The sequence below is a fragment of the Panicum hallii genome, chromosome 9 (genome assembly GCF_002211085.1).
Source record: "Panicum hallii strain FIL2 chromosome 9, PHallii_v3.1, whole genome shotgun sequence".
Lineage (NCBI taxonomy): Eukaryota > Viridiplantae > Streptophyta > Magnoliopsida > Poales > Poaceae > Panicum > Panicum hallii.
The window spans coordinates 64157002-64176105 of record NC_038050.1 but is presented as its reverse complement, the minus strand read 5'-3'; the positions used below and the strand labels follow the sequence as shown (position 1 = coordinate 64176105).

The 19104-nt window shown below is 49.7% G+C and overlaps 1 protein-coding gene across 1 annotated transcript; it reads right to left on the bottom strand.

Annotated features, from left to right (window-relative positions):
* Positions 1–9410: 9410 nt before the first annotated feature.
* Positions 9411–13851, bottom strand: LOC112877753 (myb-related protein P-like). Its single transcript, XM_025942112.1, has 3 exons — positions 13411–13851; positions 12948–13077; positions 9411–10589 (listed from the first exon to the last, which is right to left on the bottom strand). The coding sequence occupies exons 1-3, from the start codon at positions 13541–13543 to the stop codon at positions 9749–9751; spliced, it is 1104 nt and encodes a 367-aa protein (XP_025797897.1). The 5' UTR covers positions 13544–13851; the 3' UTR covers positions 9411–9748.
* Between the last annotated feature and the right edge of the window lie 5253 nt (positions 13852–19104).

Below are 19104 nucleotides of genomic sequence, written 5' to 3'. Positions count from 1 at the left end.
CATCCTACCATCATGCAAAAATTCAGATACAACCGAAAGTGTACAAGATGCAACAGAAAAAAAGAATTCAGTATGTCAATAGTACGGGGTGCAACTGTTCATTTCAGACCCGTAACCCGCTACTATTCATAGGCTGATTTCTCTTTTATATTTCTCATCGCACAAGTTTCAATCGCATCACAAATTTTGCATGACGGTAGATGCTTGCATGAACTATCCATTCATATTTTTGTTAAAATTTTAGATGCATATATAAAGATATTACCGTGTTTGTTTGGTAACACGGTAATCCCTAATCTGCGCGTGTAACGCTGGAGATGTTCTCGTATCTGCACACTTGGTGCGGTGGCAGTGGCACACCAGCGGGGCTTTTTACTGCTGGGCGCAGCGATTTCATTTGCTGCCCCGAGAGGCGTACGAGGCCTGCAACTGCCTTTGCACCACCTTTACGCCGCCCCCCGCTTTTCAGCTGCGGTACGAAACGAAAGCGATCGCACACGTCCTAGGCGTACGTCCTCCTCCACCATAATCATAATCACACCCACCACGGCAGCACACCCCATCGGCATCCACGGGAAGATCAGGCCGTCCCGCCATGTCCTTTGGCATCCATGAAGAAGGAGAAGGCGATCTGGCCGTCGCCGTCGCCGTCGCCGTCGCCGGGACGGATTGGACGTCTCGCCTCCCATCCCATGCACTGCGGTTCTCGGCACGGCGCCGCCGGTGCGGCGAACGAGCGGGGGCGGCCGGCGGGGCGGGGCATGGATGGCCCGTGCGTAAATAAATGCGGAGGAGGGCACATGGGCGGAGGCCGGAGCGGGGGGCCTCGCGCGCGCACGTGCCGTGTCGGGGTCGTGGGGTGGCCGCCTCGCCCTCCGCCCGCTGCCGCCGCGCATCATTGGCGGGGCGTTTCGAGATCCGGGACGCGCGTGCGGACAAAACGGGCACGGCCCCACCTGAGTCCTGCGGGGGCTCGGCGCCTCGCTGACGTGCAGCGTTATCCGCTCTCTCCCAGGCGGTACGGCATCGAAGGGCACCGATCGATCGAGATCCGAGCTCTGAGCATCATTGCAGGTAACGAATACCGAATCATTTCCGCCTTTCTCCAACACACTGGACCGAAATACAGTACGCATTGGATCACCTTTTAGCTACGTAGTATACGTCATTGTATACTAGTCCCTCCGTTCGCCTATTGGACGAAAATGCAGTTCTCGAATCTCGTCTGCCCAACAGAGAGCGGTGCAATATTTTTTTAGTTGCTCCAGTTGCAAGAAATAGTTTTGTAACGACGCGCGGAATATTATTCTTAAATTGTAAAATCATCCTAGAATTTTCTAAATGGTTGGCTTATTGAATATCGGGAGAGTGCCTGTTATATCAAAGCAAATGGGGTATTCATATTTGACGTTTCAAATTGTATGTTATTTTAGCAAATTTATGTATATAATTTTGCTATGTATCGTATTTAGACATAGCGTATACTTACGTGCATAAATATATATATATATATTTTAAAATAATATACAATTTCGAACGGAGGGAATATTATATAACAGAAATTGTACAAGAAAGAAAAACTACAAACAAAATCAGTCAAAGATTGTACTTTGTGCCACACGAGCTTCGGAGGCCCAATAACTAGGGATATAAGTTATATTTATGTTGGGTCATTAGATTGATCTAAAAACTTGATAAAATAAACTAGGATGGCATTGTGCATAATTAATTTAGAAGGAAAAATAAACTAGGATAGCATGACATCATAATTATTTAGTTGATCTATAAAATATCATTAGATACCCACTTGCATCCCTACCAATAATGTTCCTCAACTTGAATTCTGAGACATGTAACAATCATAGGCTGTGCGACGATGGAGGTCCTCTCTTGATAGTTTGGGTAACGATTGTATTCCAAGCACCTAACCGTTGTAGGTGACTGTACATTTTACTAGTTGGCTAGAGTAATAAGATGTTAACTAGAGGAACTTCCTATCGACAGCGAGGTACTGTGGTGCTTCGTCGATCTCGAGGATCTGCCGGCTTAGTCTTTCGGAGGTACTCGTAGGGATAAGGTTGCGTGCGTGTTTTTATAGGGTGAGTGTGCGTGTGTGATGTGTACGTATTGTGTTCCGCAAAAAAAAAATCTTTGATATATTTAACAAAAATCCAATATTGTCATGTGTCCATAAGTCTCATAGTTAAACTTTCCCAATCTTCTATTTATCTCACTTTCAAACATAGTTAGGCCGGATCCATTATAGGTGGGAGAATTCCTAGATGTAGAGCCTATCGTGAGTGAGAGGAGGTAAAGTTGCGGAGGGGGAGGCCGGGGAGAGGCGGCAAGTAAAGGCTATGTTGGTTGGAGATTTGTTGTGTTTGAATGAGACGGTGGCGGAACTCATATAAATCGAATTTCAATTCAATAATATTTTATAATTCGAGCTTCTGTTCGTTCTGTTCTCGTTTTCTCTTCTATCTTTAAAATGTGCACATATACGCGTGTCCCAATTAATATCTCGAGTAAACACACATAGAAGTACACGTATAATCATTCGTTATTCAACGGCCTGCATGGCAGTCTCTAGCTAACAGCTCGGTTTTTGTCTGCGCTACGGCCGCGTACAATGCACCGGCGAGTAGCAAACACCAAACCAAGCCGAAGCGCTAGTCCCCTGGAACAGCATCTTGATGAGTTCGCCGCTGTTCGCGTTGCGATCGGTGGCAACTGACAAATTTTCATCATGGCATTCTTCCACAGTCCCGGCCGGCGAGCGATCCAATTCGGTCGTCCGTCCGCATCATCAGATGGAAGCCGATCAATCATGGCCGTCCATGAAAGGTGGGCACGCAAACAGCAAGCTCTTTGGTCGAGCGAGAGCGGTGAGACGTCATGGGTTAGGGGGTGTCATGTGGAGGCATGTGATCGTTGGCCGCAAGCTGACAAGCGCATGGTGGCACTGGCACTGCTGCTGCAGCGGCGATCGGTCCCGGATCTCGTACGCGCGCCCAATTATTTGGCCATCGGAGGGGGAGGGGAGATGCAATGCAGCAGGCAGCAGCAGCCAGTGCTTTCGTGCACCTTGGCTAGATCGATCGATGGCAAAATAATTGCCGGAGGGGTCTGCGGACACATGGGCGCCGAGGAAAAGCATCGGCAGGCAGCGAACCTCAGCCCGAGCGAACCCGATCGACGATCGAGTCGGTTCAGATTCAGACACAGCTGCTGCTTTCTTGGCTAGGCAAGAGAATGTACCTTGCAAATCGATTGACAGACGCTGATCATGGCAAGTGTTGCGTGGAGCATGTTCCAGGGCGACGATAAGGATGCATGATGACGCGTCCATCTGCTGATCTGCAGTGCGAGATAGTAACAACAGCGACAGATTGCCACCAGTTTATGACCTGAATCTGAGGAATCTGACGCCGGGATCGGAACACCCTGACCAAGACGTTCCCATTGGGGAACCTGGAGTGGGCCAGGCCAGCCACACAAGGCTCCATCCCGCGACCGGACGGCCGATCGATCGGTCTGCCCCGGCCGTGCTGGGCACGCGGGCACTGTTGCCCTGTCGCGGACGCGTTCGCTGCCGATGCCACAGCCGCCGCGGACACTGACCGGCCACCGAACGCCGGCGGACAAGCAACCAGCCGAGCTGGATCGGCACAGTGCGCGGGCACTGGCGGTGTGCAGTGCCAAGCGAGACCTGACGGGACGGGCGAACGTGCTCGGCCAGAGCCGTCATGGTTTCTGGTGCCCCTGCAATCCGGGACACCTCGCTCGCCGGTGTGGAATCCGCTTGGTTAATGGTCGCCCACGTCGACAAACACGAGCAGCGTTGGCGTCTTGGCGAGATGCACAGCCGAAGACCTGTGTGTAATCTGTCAGAACAAAAGAAGGATATGATACTAGGAGACAATGCGATGTGAGGAAGACACCAGACACTAGCATTACAAGGCCGGTAATGCTTGTTTCCAGCATCCTATCTGAGCGCTTATAGTTGTTTCATTTGAGAGCAGAAGGATCTGATGACGAGGGGCAAATCCGTTGAACTTATCCGGTAGTACACGCGCGCACCGTACCAGACCTGCTTCTCCGACCTTTCTTTCGCATCGACACGCCCAGTTTGGATTCCCGAACTAAAAGTTTTAATCCCGATACATCAAATATTTAGACACCAATTAGAAATATTAAATATAGATTTATTATAAAACTATTGCATAAATGAAGATTAATTCACGAGATTTCATTAAATCTAATTAGATCATAATTTGGCAATATTGTGCTACAGTGAATATATGCTAATTATGAACTAAATAGGAATAGGTTTAATGAATTTGTTTTGACAATTAGCCGCAACGCAGTTAGTTTTACAATTAACCTTTATTTAATTTATCTAATCGGTGCTAAAACAGAGAACTCTGGATTCAAACACCTCGCAAACCATGTGAGATGGACCCGCTGGCCCGCGCTGTTCACTGCAGCCTACGTGCAGTTAATGCCGCGTGTCCAACACAACAGCTCGCGCTGCGCCATTGCTCGCTGCCGGACGCATATCACGGGTAGGGTTGAGAAACCGAAGAATCTTTTTAATATAGTTTAGAATTTAGTTGCTCAAACATAAATGATCAAATAAGAATATAAATAAGAATATAGCTCAAGTATATAATGATTAGCTCACTATAAAAATTCACCATTATTGGACCATAAAAACTGTATTTATAAATTAATTATAGAAAAATATATATCTAAAAGTACAACAATTCTTTTACTAATTTTATCATATATTCACTGCATAGATCTACTCACAAGGAGTCTAACAAAATTGAATTTTTCATTTTATAATTTTTTTATTTATTATGATTTTTTTAAAGATTTGACTAAAATAAATATAAAAGAAAAGAAGTAAAACCACTGGGAGGTTATGTGTCCGGTATCACGAGTTCAAGAAATCCAGACGAACGGTTTCACCATCCTAGAAGGAAATACAAACTCGTGAAGGTAAAAAAAAACCTTTTCCTCTATAAAATTGTCCTCGCATCAATCTTAGCCAATGGAAGATTCGTAGGTTAAAATCTACCGGAAGTTGAGTAGGAATTCTGGGCCTGGTCTGGCCAAATTGGATGGCCAAATCGGTCGTACGTATAGCACATGCTATATGTACGACCGGGGGAGCCGACTCCCGTACGACCGACGTTTTCTTTTCACGGTGTCATTAAGCTAAGCGGCCAGCTCCTACCTCTTGCCGTGCTAGTCTCGTAGCAGGCCTGATGCCAAGCCGCGCAGACCCAGTGTGGTACCAAGCCCGATGCCACATGTGTCTACTGTATACATGACTCATTCAGGCTGTCTACTATTTCTATTGAATGAAATAACAAATTCAGCAATAATTTAGCACCAAGATCATAGCAAAACACTTGTTCAGAATTCTTTCACATGAGGATTGCATACAGAAAAATAAAGATACAATTATGTCCTAAACTAGAAGCAAATTGTTTGATCGATGAGAGAAATTAACAAGTATTAGTTCCAAGCCAGTATGAAACGAACTATCTTCCGGGTTCTGATTGTTCTTCTTATTTTATTCCTAGTTTTGGGACAGAAAGTCCATGACATCACTTTTTCCCTACAAAGGTAAACAGAATTTTAGATTCAGCTATGTAAATTAGTATCATAATGCTAATAAGTAGTATCATAATTAAGAAGCACCTCAAGAAGGTCCATATAAGAGGTCATATGAGATGGTTCTACGAGTTGATGTAACGGAAGATCCTGCATAAAGTTGTAAATGAATCATAATAAACTAAAGAATATTTGGAATGACTAAATATAAGCTTTGTTAAAAAGATTACCTCCATTTGTAGTGAGCTTTGAATATTCTCACTCGGACCATCCTCTAAGATGTTTTGGTTTTTTGCCTTCCTTCCTCTTCGACTTTGCCCTACAGTACCTGTTTTTTATTGCTTCTTCATTCTTGTTCTCTTTATATCAAATTTAGACTGTTTTCTCAACACATGAGGGCGACCTCTCCATTTTACTGCTATTGGGTTCAACACAATTTCTCCTTGCTTTGAAATGACTTCTTCATTCTTTGACATGGGTTGTTGCTGTTGTTCTTAAATTTCCTGGCTGTCTTGGTGTGCAAAAATCTTTATCTTCAACTCATTAAGACCATGGATCACCAAGTTGTACAATGTATCCGATCCTGATCCATTCTCTGCCACTTCACTAAAGTGCTTGCACAAATTATCGTAACGTTTCATAACTGGTGTATCAAGCTGATTATCATAGGAACACTTAATGAATGTGTGCTTACGCTTGAAATCCTTTCTCCATCGCTGTAGAATATATTTGGGAGGGACTTCGGTAGTACCTACAAGAGGAAGTGTAGAAAGGATATGCCTGCATAGTATTCCTCGAAATTCAAAACGTCGACATTCACACCTCATGTCACCTTCCTTTTTGTTGAACAGAACAATGAACTCTGAAACAACCATTTTTTCTCCATCCTTTCTATCTTCTCTCACTTTGAAAGTACAATTTGATCCTTCTTTCTCAAGACAATTCGGATAGCAATATATTTTGCCTCTCAACTCATCCTGAAACTCTTTAAACTTTGCATTTGTATACGTTGCCTGGAATTACTTCTCAAATTCATAATGTGTAATACATGGAATCACCTCCTGAAATGATTTACAATCGGACCTGTTTTATTTCTCTACCTTGTCTCTTAATGCACTGTCATATTGGTCCACAAATTGCTTCAATGTAGTGGTAGAATTTACATAGCCATCAAAGAAAGCATTCACACTCTCACTCCTTTGTGTCGACGACATTCCAGCCCAAAAAGTGTCTTTGACATAAGCTGGAGCCCATAGATGTCTGTCATCGTACAATCCACCAAGCCATTCATTGTCATGAAGGCCAAAACCATCAATCATATTGATCCATCCCTTGTCGAAATCATCTTTACTTAACAAGTCATAGATTACATTTAACAATGTAATCCTGATATCGTCATATTTTGTGTACCCACCAAGCTTCTCAGGAAGCTTCTTCATGATGTGCCATAAACACCATCTGTGCCTAGCATCAGGGAATACTACTTCAATAGCATTCTGCATTGCTTTGCATTGGTCAGTAATTATGGCATTCGGTGCTTTATTTAACATACAAGATAGCCATGCTTTGAACAACCATACTAAAGTATCTGTATCTTCATTAGAAAGCAAACCACAGCCTAAGAGAACAGATTCCCCATGATGATTTACGCCTACAAAAGGAGCAAATGGCATGTGGTATTTATTTGTCAAGTATGTAGTATCAAATGTCACAGCATCTGAGAAGAATTCATATGTAGCTCGACTTCTAGCATCAACCCACAACACATTTCTTAGCCTGCAGTCTGATCCAACATCCATGACATAGAAAAAGTTTGGGTTTTTGACTGCATACGGAGGAAATATTGATTGATTGCGTAAGTATCTCCAGCACCAAGCTTTAGCTTTCTTACATCCTGCAAATAGTTCCTACACTCCTTTTCACCAAACTCAAGATTTTCATAACCTCCGACTTGCATAACAAGAGAACCAAAACTTTTGTTTATATGAATTCCTGCTTGGTCATTTAACTCTAGTCTTCTCTTGGCATGAACATCTAGCTTCTTGTGGCATCGGAGAAATCTTGCTTTGTTTGGACTTACAACATGATTATGGTCGAGTGTAACACTGCTAATACAAAACTCCTCACCCTGAAGATAGAAGTTTACTTTAGCTGGACACTGCATTCTTGTCGATGGGTTGGGTTTGAATGTATCCTTTGAGGTATACTGAGCCTTGCCTTGTCTACTGCAAGCAAGTGTGAAATATCGCACCTTGCCATCTTCATTCTTTTTACATCCTCTTTTAGTCACACAAAATCCTATCTTTTTTGCATAATTTTTGTAGAAGCTAATAGCATCATCTTCGCTGTCAAATAGCATTCCCTTCATAGGCTGTAACAGGATTTGTTTCTCTGTTAATTGATTAGCTGAATCACCCTCAACCTTCTCAGCAATAAAATCATCTTCATCTGACACTTCTTGTTGCACGTCATTATCTGAAGACAAATGAGCTTCCATTGCCTACAATAGGTGAGAAAAAAATTCTATTTTACAATTTTATAATCAACTCATACAACTTGCTACGGCATTACTGGAAACTCAAAGAGAAAATAAAAGAACCATAGCACGCAGTAATTTGGTGGTAGAAAGATCAATAAAAAGACATCGGCGTGTGCGGTGACAAACCTGTTTGCTTCCTGCATGTATGTCCTGCTTTTCGTGGTACAAAGATGATCAAGGCAGCCGCAAGAACCTGTTTGTGTCAGCGTGTATTGCTGCCGCGAAGGTCTTCTCTGGTCAAGATTGATATTAGGGTTAGAATACTCAAGCGTTGTACGTTAGATACAGCTAATGATGGATCTGGGCCTGTGCTTCATAGTATCGGGCCCATGTAAGAGGTTAAAAGCTGGCCCCTTTGCTTAATGATGCTGTGAAAAGAAGACGTCGGTCGTACGTGAGTCGGCTTTTCCGGTCGTACTTATAGTATTTTCGTAATGGTTATGCCGAGCCCGTCTCGATGATCTGGTTTTGCTACTTGGGTTGTTTTGGTTTCGGTGGCAAATTGACTGTGGTGTCTAGTAGCCTCCTGGTTTGGTTCGGTTTTGCTTCCAAATTGGGTTAGTTCAGCTTGGTTTGCTTGAGATACCATGGGAGGGCTCGTCTTGTTGCCCTACCCCTGATCCCTGAGTCCCAGACCTGCTGACCCGACCCGGATCTCCACTTCGGCTCCCGGGTGTTGCTCATCCTTGCCCATCTCTCGCCAGGTGACCAGCCCACAGCTTGAGCACCGTTGGCGTCTTGGCGAGAAGCACCGTTGTCTCATTTCAGAGAGCGAGGATCTGATGACGAGGGGCAAATCTGCTGAATTTATCCGCTAGTAGTACATGCACGCACCGTACCAGACCTGCTCCTCCGACCTTTTTTCGCATCAGCACAGAACCATGTGATGAGATCGATCTAGGGCCACAGCCACAACTGTTCACTGCGGTGTGCGCGCAGTTAGGGCCTGTTTGGTATCCTGCCTAAGGTGCCACAGTTTGCCTAACTTTTCTGCCTAAGGTTAGTTCTTCAATTTGGACGACTAAGGTTAGGCAAGTTGTGGCGCCTTAGGCAGGATACCAAACAGGCCTTTAGTGTCCGTGTCCAACACGAGTGATCGCGCTGTGCTCATGTGATCAGCTAGCTGCTTGTTAGAGTACTCTATCTGATTTTAGAGCAGTGAGAGTTGGGTTCGTTCCACAGCTGATTCGGCTTCAAACAGTTCAGAGATGCTCGCTCACTCTGTGGCAGAGTCTTCACGTGCAGCTTTCATACCAGAATGATCGTTTCCCTCCCTGTTCAGAAAACCGAAGGACTACAGCTACCCACTACAGCTGGGCTTTTACTGGTCTTCACTGGGAGAGATGCAGAGCTGAACGACCCTTACACGCATGTCGCCATGCGATGCGATGCAAACCCTTAACACTAGAGTCTACAATTTGACCTGAAGCAAGTCCATTCCAGGCACGAAACGGCACCTATTAGCTACAACTACAAGCTAAAACTTCACAAGAGACTGTACACAGGAACACCTAGCTGCCTGCCTTGATCACATGAACACCTGCTTGACCTCATCAGTTTGACGACGGAACGAGCTCTCAGAAGTCAGAACGAGTCCGACAGGAGCCAGGTCGCGAACGACTCCAGCTCGTCCTCCTGGTTGTTGCTGCAGCCCGCAGCGGCGGCCTGCGGCTCATCGGGCTGGAGCAGCGTGCTTCGGTCGTCGTCGTTCTGCTGCTCCTGGTGGGCAGCGGCGGGAGGCTCGCCCCAGAGATGGGCCGCGAAGCCGTCCCAGTCCATGTCGAGGAGGTCGTCCACCTGGGCCTCGCACACCGCTTCAAACCCGGTAAGCGGATCATGGTCAGGCCCGATACCGCCGCCGCTCGACAGCAGGGCCTCCATCTCGCTCTCAGCCTCCCAGAGGCCCCCAAACTCCATCGCCGTCGGGTCCAGCACCAGCGGCCCGGTCGCGTCCTCGCTCCAGGGCCCCTCGGGCGTGTTGGTGCCCCCGCCGCCGGCGACGCCGCTGCTGCTGCCGGGCTGGTTCCGGTCCGGGTCCACCACGGCGCTCCGCGCCCCGTCGCTGTGCCGCGGGCTCGACGCCGCTGACGCCGCGGCGGCGGCCACCGGCCCGGAGGCGCCTTTCTCCTCGCCGGACTCCGCCGCCTCAGGCTTCTTATCGCGGTCCGGCAGCTGCTTGCTCCTGGCCTTGCTACCGCCGCCGCTGGCGGTGGCAGCGGCGCTCTTCGGCGAGCGGCCCGGGGTCCGTCCGCCGCGGCGCTTGTCGGCGCTGTGCAGCTTGCTCATGTCGATGGTGATGGCGGCGTCCGGGCCGGCGGTGTAGGTCCGGCGGTACGTGTGGATCTGCCGGCTGAGGTGCGAGTTCCAGTAGTTCTTGATCTCGTTGTCTGTTCGGCCGGGCAGGTGGCTGGCGATCAGGGACCACCTGCGGGGACAGGGAGCAAAAACCAAATCGCACGGCACGTACGGGTCAGTAACAAATTTAATAAGCTACACCTCATCATGTTTCCAGATATTTAATTTACACGCCACGGTCAAAAAAGAAAAGGGCGAACCAAACCATCGAAACACACGGGGACGGAAGGCGACGTCTCGCTGGCCCGGCCAAAGCGGCATGATGCGCCGTAACAGTCATGCTCATGCATGTGTGCGTCTGGCTACGGAGCTGGCTGATGCTGTGATGCGTATCGCTTGGCCGCTCCAAGCAGGAAGAGAGCGAGCGGGCTATGGCGCGCGCAGCCTGGAAGAAATTGAAAGCTCCGCCGGGTCCCCCGCCCCTCGCAGTACCGTCAACGTCAAGGCCGGAAATCATTAACGGGCCGGCGTGGCCCCGGCCCGCCATTAATCCCGCAGGGGGGGCCACGGACAGCGACTGGTACGAGCATGCGATTAGACCAAGGTGGTAACAGCGGCCAGCCGAAGTGCGGTTTGCGCAGCACCCGGCCCGCGCGGCGACGGGGACGGGAAGGCCCGCCCAGGGGGCAGGCAGCGCGCGCGTCCGCCCTCGAGAAGACCGTCACGGGTCGGCACGGCAGGTGCGCAGGCAAGGCCCGGCCCCGCGAGGCCGCGAGCGAGCGCGCTGTCAGGAGTTAGAAGGAGCGCTGGCCGTGGCCGGCCCGATCTGAACCGTCGTTTCTCGTGGTGGTCCTCCCGGTCGCCGGCCGCCGCCAAGGTTTATGTATCATTTGCCGGCTCGTCGTCAGGAAAATGTCGCCGAAGCGTGTGCGTGGCGGCTCGCGTCTTGCTACGGCACGACCGAGTCTATGTCGGGCAGGACCGAGCGAGCCGTGCGTAGGGGGCTACACGGCGATCGGTGTGCCGCTACAGTGCCATGACACAGCAGCTCAGCTCCGTACGTGCTCGGGGTCACCCGACCGGCGAATTGAATTTTCGTGTACTTGAATCCATCGCGCTTGCGGGGCAATCATGCACAGGGCTCGTACATCCGGTCGGCCGGGGATTAATTCCTTCCCTGTAGCGTGATAGCTAGCCGGGCGCGATTGATAGAGCTCGATTGTACTTTCCACAGCGTTTTTTTAGGTTTGCTATAGTTTTTCGGTCCTTTTGCGCGTCAGATCTCGCGTGCATGCATATATACAGTTAGAACTGCAGGTGCTTATTTTACACCCTTCCCAAAAGGAGCACTGACCGGACCCGGTTTCATTTGCGGTAGTAGGCGACGTGCTCTGTCAATCTAAAAAGATCTGTCGGCCTAATCTTCCGGATCTGCTTACATGCATACGTGCAGCGAGCGAGTGTGTAGTTTGTGATTGTAATGTGCTTGACAATGGTGCTATCAAATACTAGTACCCATTTGCTTTCTAATCTCCTTTAGTCTTTATTTGGACACGAGAAAGACCCCCTAGATCGTGCTTTCCTCGTGCTGATGCTGCTTTTCGTTTGATAGATAGATATATGCAAGAACAAGGTAGCCGATCGATCATACAAGTTAAAAGTTTGTGTGTTTGAGTTGACCCTTGTTTAACAATGCTACTTTATTATTTACGAACGAACGAGCTCTGCTCTGGCGCGCGGGGCACGCCATGCAGGCACGTACGTGGCCTCGGAAATTCACATGCATCTGTCTGGTAAGGTAAACCGCACACGCAGCACGCCCTCCTGCCACATACTATACATGCAGCAGTGACAAACCGAACCGACAGCCGGAACTAAATGCACCCGGTAGACCGAGCGTGCGTAGAGCCCGCGTACACTTGAACAGTAGTGCTGTAAAACACATGAACAGAGGGATGGTTGGTCGTCATGTTTTCGGCCATGCAGTCTTGCCCAGCCTGCTGCATAGTACGTAGTATACCCCTCCCTAGCTAGCTACTCCAGCAGCGTGTGTCTGCTGCCTGCAGCTAGCTACTGATGTGTGTAGGGTGTACGTGGTAGTGTCTCAACTTTGAACCGATCGGAGCAGTCATCAAATGAACATTTTAAAGCACGTACGGACAATACGTTCGTTCTCCTAGTTGCTACCTACTACATATATAGGAGTACCAGTTAAGGTACTGTAAAGATATTTCATTGGAGTAGCCTGTACGTACGTGTTGACTTTTCTGCATGCCAAGGACTTCTTTATCAGGGACTTCTTTTTAGATAATAAAATTTTCCATGGACCTTTTAACATATAGTACCGGACTTTTTCTGGGTCGACTGGCGTACGTGGCAGCGATTCGTGTGAATGAAGGGGGGCTACGCGACGCTTTGTGAACTTTGTAGTCGGGTCGGGTGCACACTCACTCTCAGCGGGTCGTAGTAGTTTTGATTAGGGCGTTACCTGTTCCCAAGGGTGGCGTGGAGCTTGATGATGACGTACTCTTCCTCCTTGGAGATGTTCCCCCTCTTCACGTCCGCCCGGAGGTAGTTGATCCACCGCAGCCGGCAGCTCTTGCCGCACCGAAGCAGCCCTGCAGCGGAGACATACACAAGAACACAGGACGTAGTTAACAAGATGTTGTTTTGCTAGCTCATCTTATTAACAGACATGTTCTTGCCAGTAGATCGATTTTTCAGCTTCAAGTTATAGACGAACAAGACGGAGCTGTAGAGCTGCTGATGCGATATATCTATATATGAGGCATATATAAGCAGATGGGATCGGAGACGACATGCATGCGTATATCTGCCCATAGATATACAGTACTCTTTGAAAACTTATATGCATCGATCGAGAACGTATGTATGCAGGAAGAGTTAATAATACCATCCTGTATCTCTAAGCTTGGTATTATCTTGGTTACCTGCATTCTTGGGCAGCGACCTCCAGGATCCCTCTCCGTGCTTGGCAATGTAGCTGGCGAGTATCCCGTCCTCCTCCGCCGTCCACCTCCCCCGCTTCAGCCCCACCTTCTCGCAGCACGGCGCCCTCCCCATCGTCGACCGGTCTCGCCGGCTGCCTAAGCTAATAGCTCTCGCTTGAGAGCTAGCTGCCGGCGGTGCGTGGTCTCCCAGCCCGGCCGCTGATCGCACCCCGCGCGCGCCGCCGCCGCGCCGGTGCTGCAGCTACTCCACCTCCTCCTCACTCTGCGCTCAGTCCGGCCGCTCGCGTGCGTCCAAGGGAGTTGGTGCGCGTGCGGCCGGGTCACCCGCGCGCTGGCCGCGGGGCTCTCGCTCAGCTCGCTCGTCTCTTGTGCGCAGTGTGTGTGTGCTGGCTAGCGAGGCCACGCCAGACGGCAGCGCGCGGGCGGCGCCATAATATAGCAGCGGCGCTCGGAGTCCAGGTACGCTACTACCTCCAGCACTTACGCTGCTGACCGGCCGGTTCGTTACGTGGGGAATGGTAAGTGGGGGGCGGCTCGCGGGCCGTGTGGCTGGTGGCGCGGGCACGTGGGCGTGTGGGCGCCGTGGCGCGAGGCCGCACCACCGTCCCCTCACGCGGCCGCGCGGGCGACCACGTTGTCGGCGGCGCCCGCGCGCCGTCGTATTTTCTAGCTACCGGGGCCCGGGAACGTACGTGTGCAGTAAGTATACTACTGTTCTACACTATGCAGTAGCGACGTACTCGCTAGTCGCTATTACTACTGTACATGTCTAGCTAATAATCCCGATCGGTCGTTGATCCGGGGCCGGCCGGCCACATCAGTGGCTCACTAGCCAGCCAGTCTAGTAGCAGCAGCAGGATCATGCCGTGCCCCACATTGACACTGGAATACTGATGAACAGGCGAAGATGCACGATGGTGGAGCTGCCGCTGTGATCGATAGCTACTAAAAAACCAGAGAAGTTCCGCTGGAACGCGTGACCCGAGAGGGGTGATTATGTTCAGCTAGCTTAAGATCGCTGTTGCGCCGAGTGAAAGAGCCGCCTCCCGCTGCTGTGCTGGACGGCCGATCGTCTGAGCTAGTAAGTAGCAGCACGTTTTTTTTACCACGTTCCTGGCTTTGGGCTACAGCTCCGATCCGGTAGTAGTCAGGGCACTCTTCTGCTCCTCTCCCTTCCGGCGGCCGAGCTCTTGTAGCTAGATCGTCGACCGAAACGGGCAGATGCACGTCGTCCGAGTAGGCAAGTACACGTAGCGACCGGGCTGCCGGCGGTCACGTCGTCCGCTTGTCTACAGGTGCTGTTCGCGCCTGATGGCCGCGCAGTGAGGCGCCCGGTGCTCTCCAGGTCCAGCGTCCAGGGGGCGAGAGAACGAAGGGGGCCAGGGTCGTACGGCGGGGCACACAGTGCGATCGATCCCGACCGGTCACCTTGCAACTAACCACCATTGCAGGTGCGCGATCGTAGCTCTGCTGCGCGCGCGACGCGTCGCCGTACACGTGCGGGTCCGGGTGCTGGTGCACGACGGCGCCTATACGTACGGCCACTAGCTACCCACCGTCCAGCACTGGATGGCTAGACCTTGCTTTCATCTTCGTCTTTTTCCCCGTAACAGCAGGGCGGAAGAGAGAGGGGACGCGCGCATGCCAAAACGAGCGTTTGCCCCATGAAGCACGGCGTATGGACTCATATTTTTATGTTTTTCAGATTAACAGTGATCAGAATTGAAGCCGGTTGCTTCCTTTTAATAAAAAATGGTTGGAGCCATCGTATCCCATCCGATCGAATTTTTTTTATTAGTGAATTGGTTGTGAAAGAGTATGCATATGCGCTCTCTCTCTCTCTCTCTCCCAAAAAATCGTGCGCGTACACGCGCACACAGCGCAAGAAGCCGCCAAAAAGTTGAAATTATTGGAATGCACAGTACTTTAGGGAACTAATGGTGCAATATAAAAAAAATCTTTTGGACCGGAGGCGTGCTGTCTAGTTGCTCTCCCTGAAATAAATTGCAAATATGACGTTCGATCTATTACTTGCATACCCAAATGTACATCACAAAGGACTTGGTGTACTGCGCATACACACAACGCATAATGGTCTCAACTCATATAATCATAAGATCTACGCACACTTTTCACGTTCATGGGTGCTCTGTGTGAGGGATTACTGAAGGTCTTGTGTTCATGATATATGGTTGGAGTGGGCGGAGACGTGTATTTTATTATCAGCGCAAAGCATTTCAGTTCATATATCTTACTTTATGAGCATGTAGTAGCATGTGCAACTTATGAGTTGTTAAGAAAATAAGGGGTTGAACTTTAGTATCCGTCACAAGCCTTCTTTTTTTCTTTTTTTTTAAAAAAATGAATGCCGTACTAGTTAAAAAATATTTGACTTAGGACAGAACTAAAAGTATAAGTGGGATACGTTGTCTTCCGTCAAAAGTTAAAACTGTCAATAAAATCTATCAACTCCCGTCATAATAAAGAGCGCCGAACAAGAGCAATGAAAGTGATACAAAGCGCGTGTTCCATGATTAATTGTCCGTTTGTTCGTAAATAACAGATTATGACGCTTTAGGCGTCTCTATTTATGTATCATGTTTATTAATAACCAAAACAACACATAATGTGTGTAATTCTATTAGGTATTATAGTTTAGTAGTTATAGAGCCCACAAATATGGTCTGTTTTGTTTAAAAACCATGGGGTTAGATGGAGCTCCACAGTCCTGGAATTGTGATATTATTTCTAGATTCATAATGCTATATGGTCTATGGATGCTATAATGCAAAATAGTTTTCTTAGTTTAATCACACATTTCATACGCAAAAGAAAATAAAAATAGGAAGAAAAATTTTCCTAGCTTTTGGGAAACATGCTAGGTAGTCTTCGAAAATTTCATAGATAAACTAGTAGTTAGCAGCCAGACTATATGTATGCATGTTGCATGGCAACAAATCTTCTGTTTATTTTTATCTCTACATGCATGCATGTAAAAGCCATCTCTGAATAATAATCCTGCGATGTGCTTTCCTGTAAACGGCATATCTCCCGTTCCTGCTCGCCCAATTGAACGCGCGCGGGACAGGGAGAGGCCTGCAAACGCGACGTGATATATGGTCCAATGCTGTTTCATTATTATTATGATCTTTGGACTGGCAGGCAGCGCAATTAAAAGCGAGCACAACTTGCCACGAGACTTTATTATTTCCACAAACATGCTAATCGAATGTGAATATTGCATGAATAATAATAAGGAGGGATCGAAGAGCGGGACTGCACTTTCCGTAGGTGGCTTGGCACCAAGTGTACGTGTTCAATCTTTGAACCGTGAGTTCTTCAGGTGGCTGGTGCAGAATATTTATATTATAATGCGTGTGCGACGAATAAGTCTTGGCGAGCCGGCGCGCGCTCTAATTTCATTCATGGCGCCCACCCTGTCGCGGCCGGGCGCCTCGACGGGGACGGCACCGGGGAATTCTCTAGCTTCGCGCCGAGATGTCTCTGCAGAATTTATATTGTCTCGCCACCTAATCGCCGGCGAGATTACGCGACGCCGAGGCGAGCACGTAGGCGTCGCCGCCCACCGGCAGCAGCTTTTTATACAAAATTCCAGGGCTTTTTGTCGCGGAGCTGGCCGGCGAGATCAGCTGGCTGCGGCTGGGCAGAGGCATTGAAAAAGGGTGGCGATGATCAGCTAGCAGGAGCTACCAGCGGGGGAGCTAGCTGCTTTATTTTTCCGGAGATCTCCGATCCGGCCGTGATACGATCGACGACGACGGCGCTGACGCGATGGGCCACCGTACCCGGCCCTATCATTTGGTCCCGGCGCGCACACGTACAGCGAGTGATCGGCCGCCGCGCGCGCGCACGCCCTGCATGCTTCGCCATGGTTTACCTGCTGGTTGGTGTTTTCACCACACGGCCAGCTCCGCGGCTACGTGTACCTCGGACGCCAGAATGATCGAGTCGAAGTGGCCAGTCGTCGATCGCCATGGTAGATATGTCGCCATTGTTCGCAAGCGAGCGGCGAGTAGGGTTACCATCAGCGGCTGCAACTGGCTCGCGAGTGATGATGGTGATGGGCACTGCATGCGCTCGAGACTGGAGCGGAATAATTGGAGTAGCGCACAGTTTCTACGTGAACGAAGGAACGAGGTAGATGGATGGAACGGAGCCAGTGCACGAGCATGACAAGACGAGGGAGCACTCGGCCGCATGCTGACACGGCGAGGACAGGGGCGTGGCTGGGCAGGTCTCACGGTCCCGGCGCGGCGGGAGGCAAGATCCAGCGGAACGGTGCAAGAAACAAGAACCAGCGCCCAGCGGAACCATCAAACAGGGTGCCGCGTACGAGATGTTACTGTGCGACCTCGACTACTGGGACATGCGATGGGTGTCAGCTCGCTCTGGCTACCCTGACGCCGCGATCTCCGTTTCCTGCGGAATTCCCGTGCTAACCTTAGCCTCCTGCTCCAACCACCTGACTGTTCGTCGCAAACTACTAGCAACCGCGTGTCGTTTCGAGCAAATTTCTCTGCACCTGGAAAAGGACCGAACGTATGGGGGCATTAAAGTAATTAGATCACCAACTGTAGCACAGTCACTCTGACTAATCCCGATCGCCAGGTAGGCAGGCAGGGTGCCCCTCGCGCGTACGTGTTCCTACGGCGCCTGCAGAACCACCTGTGGGCGCAGCGGTGGCCAGGTGAATAGGTGATGGCCCCGCCCCCGTCTCCGGCGATGTGTTGCCATGGAGCTCCCCATCTTCCCCGGCCGCGGACGAGTGGACTGGAGGGGCGCCGCATCGCCGCGGTTCCGGCCGGTCGATCGATCACCACCGCGCCGGAGGTATATGCAAGAGTAAAGCGCGCCCTTTCTGAGACGGCACGATGTCCGGCTGATCGCGAGGGGCCTTCAAGCCGCCACAGTGGCTCGTCAACGATTAAGGCGTGACGCTGCCGGCGGCCAGCCGGTGACACTTCGCAACTTGCGAGACACTCCGGTAGGTAGCTGGCGACCGCGTTAATATCACTACAACCCCCGCCCCCCCCCCCCCCCCCCCCAACCCCCCGGGGCCGCAGCGCGATCCTAGGAGTCGGCACGGAATCTGCAGATCCCGTTTGCATCCCTGTCACGATTTTTGCTTTCTCATATATCATGGTTTAGTTTGATCAGTCGTCAATGTTACGACGCTGTACGTTTTAATTTTAATCCAAGTAGAATTTTGGGTCGAAGTCTAGTGGCCGTCCACCAATCGCCACGTCCCGTCTGGTTTACGACCTTACGTGTCTCCCTCTTGCGCACATGCTTGACCAGTGTTGGCATGGGAGTACTGGTTGCTTACACCAAGTATTTTGACCATGATCTGACAATACTTTAGAGGGTTAAATCTAGCAAAATTATTGGCATCAAAGTGCGATATCAATTTCTTGCAAAAAAATAAAGGGGATGCGAATTCAATTACGCGTGTCGAAGATAAATGCTTTCGACGGCATATGGTTTACATGGCATGCATTTTGGATAGAGGCACTACAATAAGAAACTCCCCACGGTCACAAAAGTGCGAAACTTTAACTAGTCTCTGTAAACCAGAGAGAAAAAAATGATTATAGCGTATCACTATTGTCCACAAAGAATGCACCTCTAGCATTCAAAGTTCGTCCTACAAAG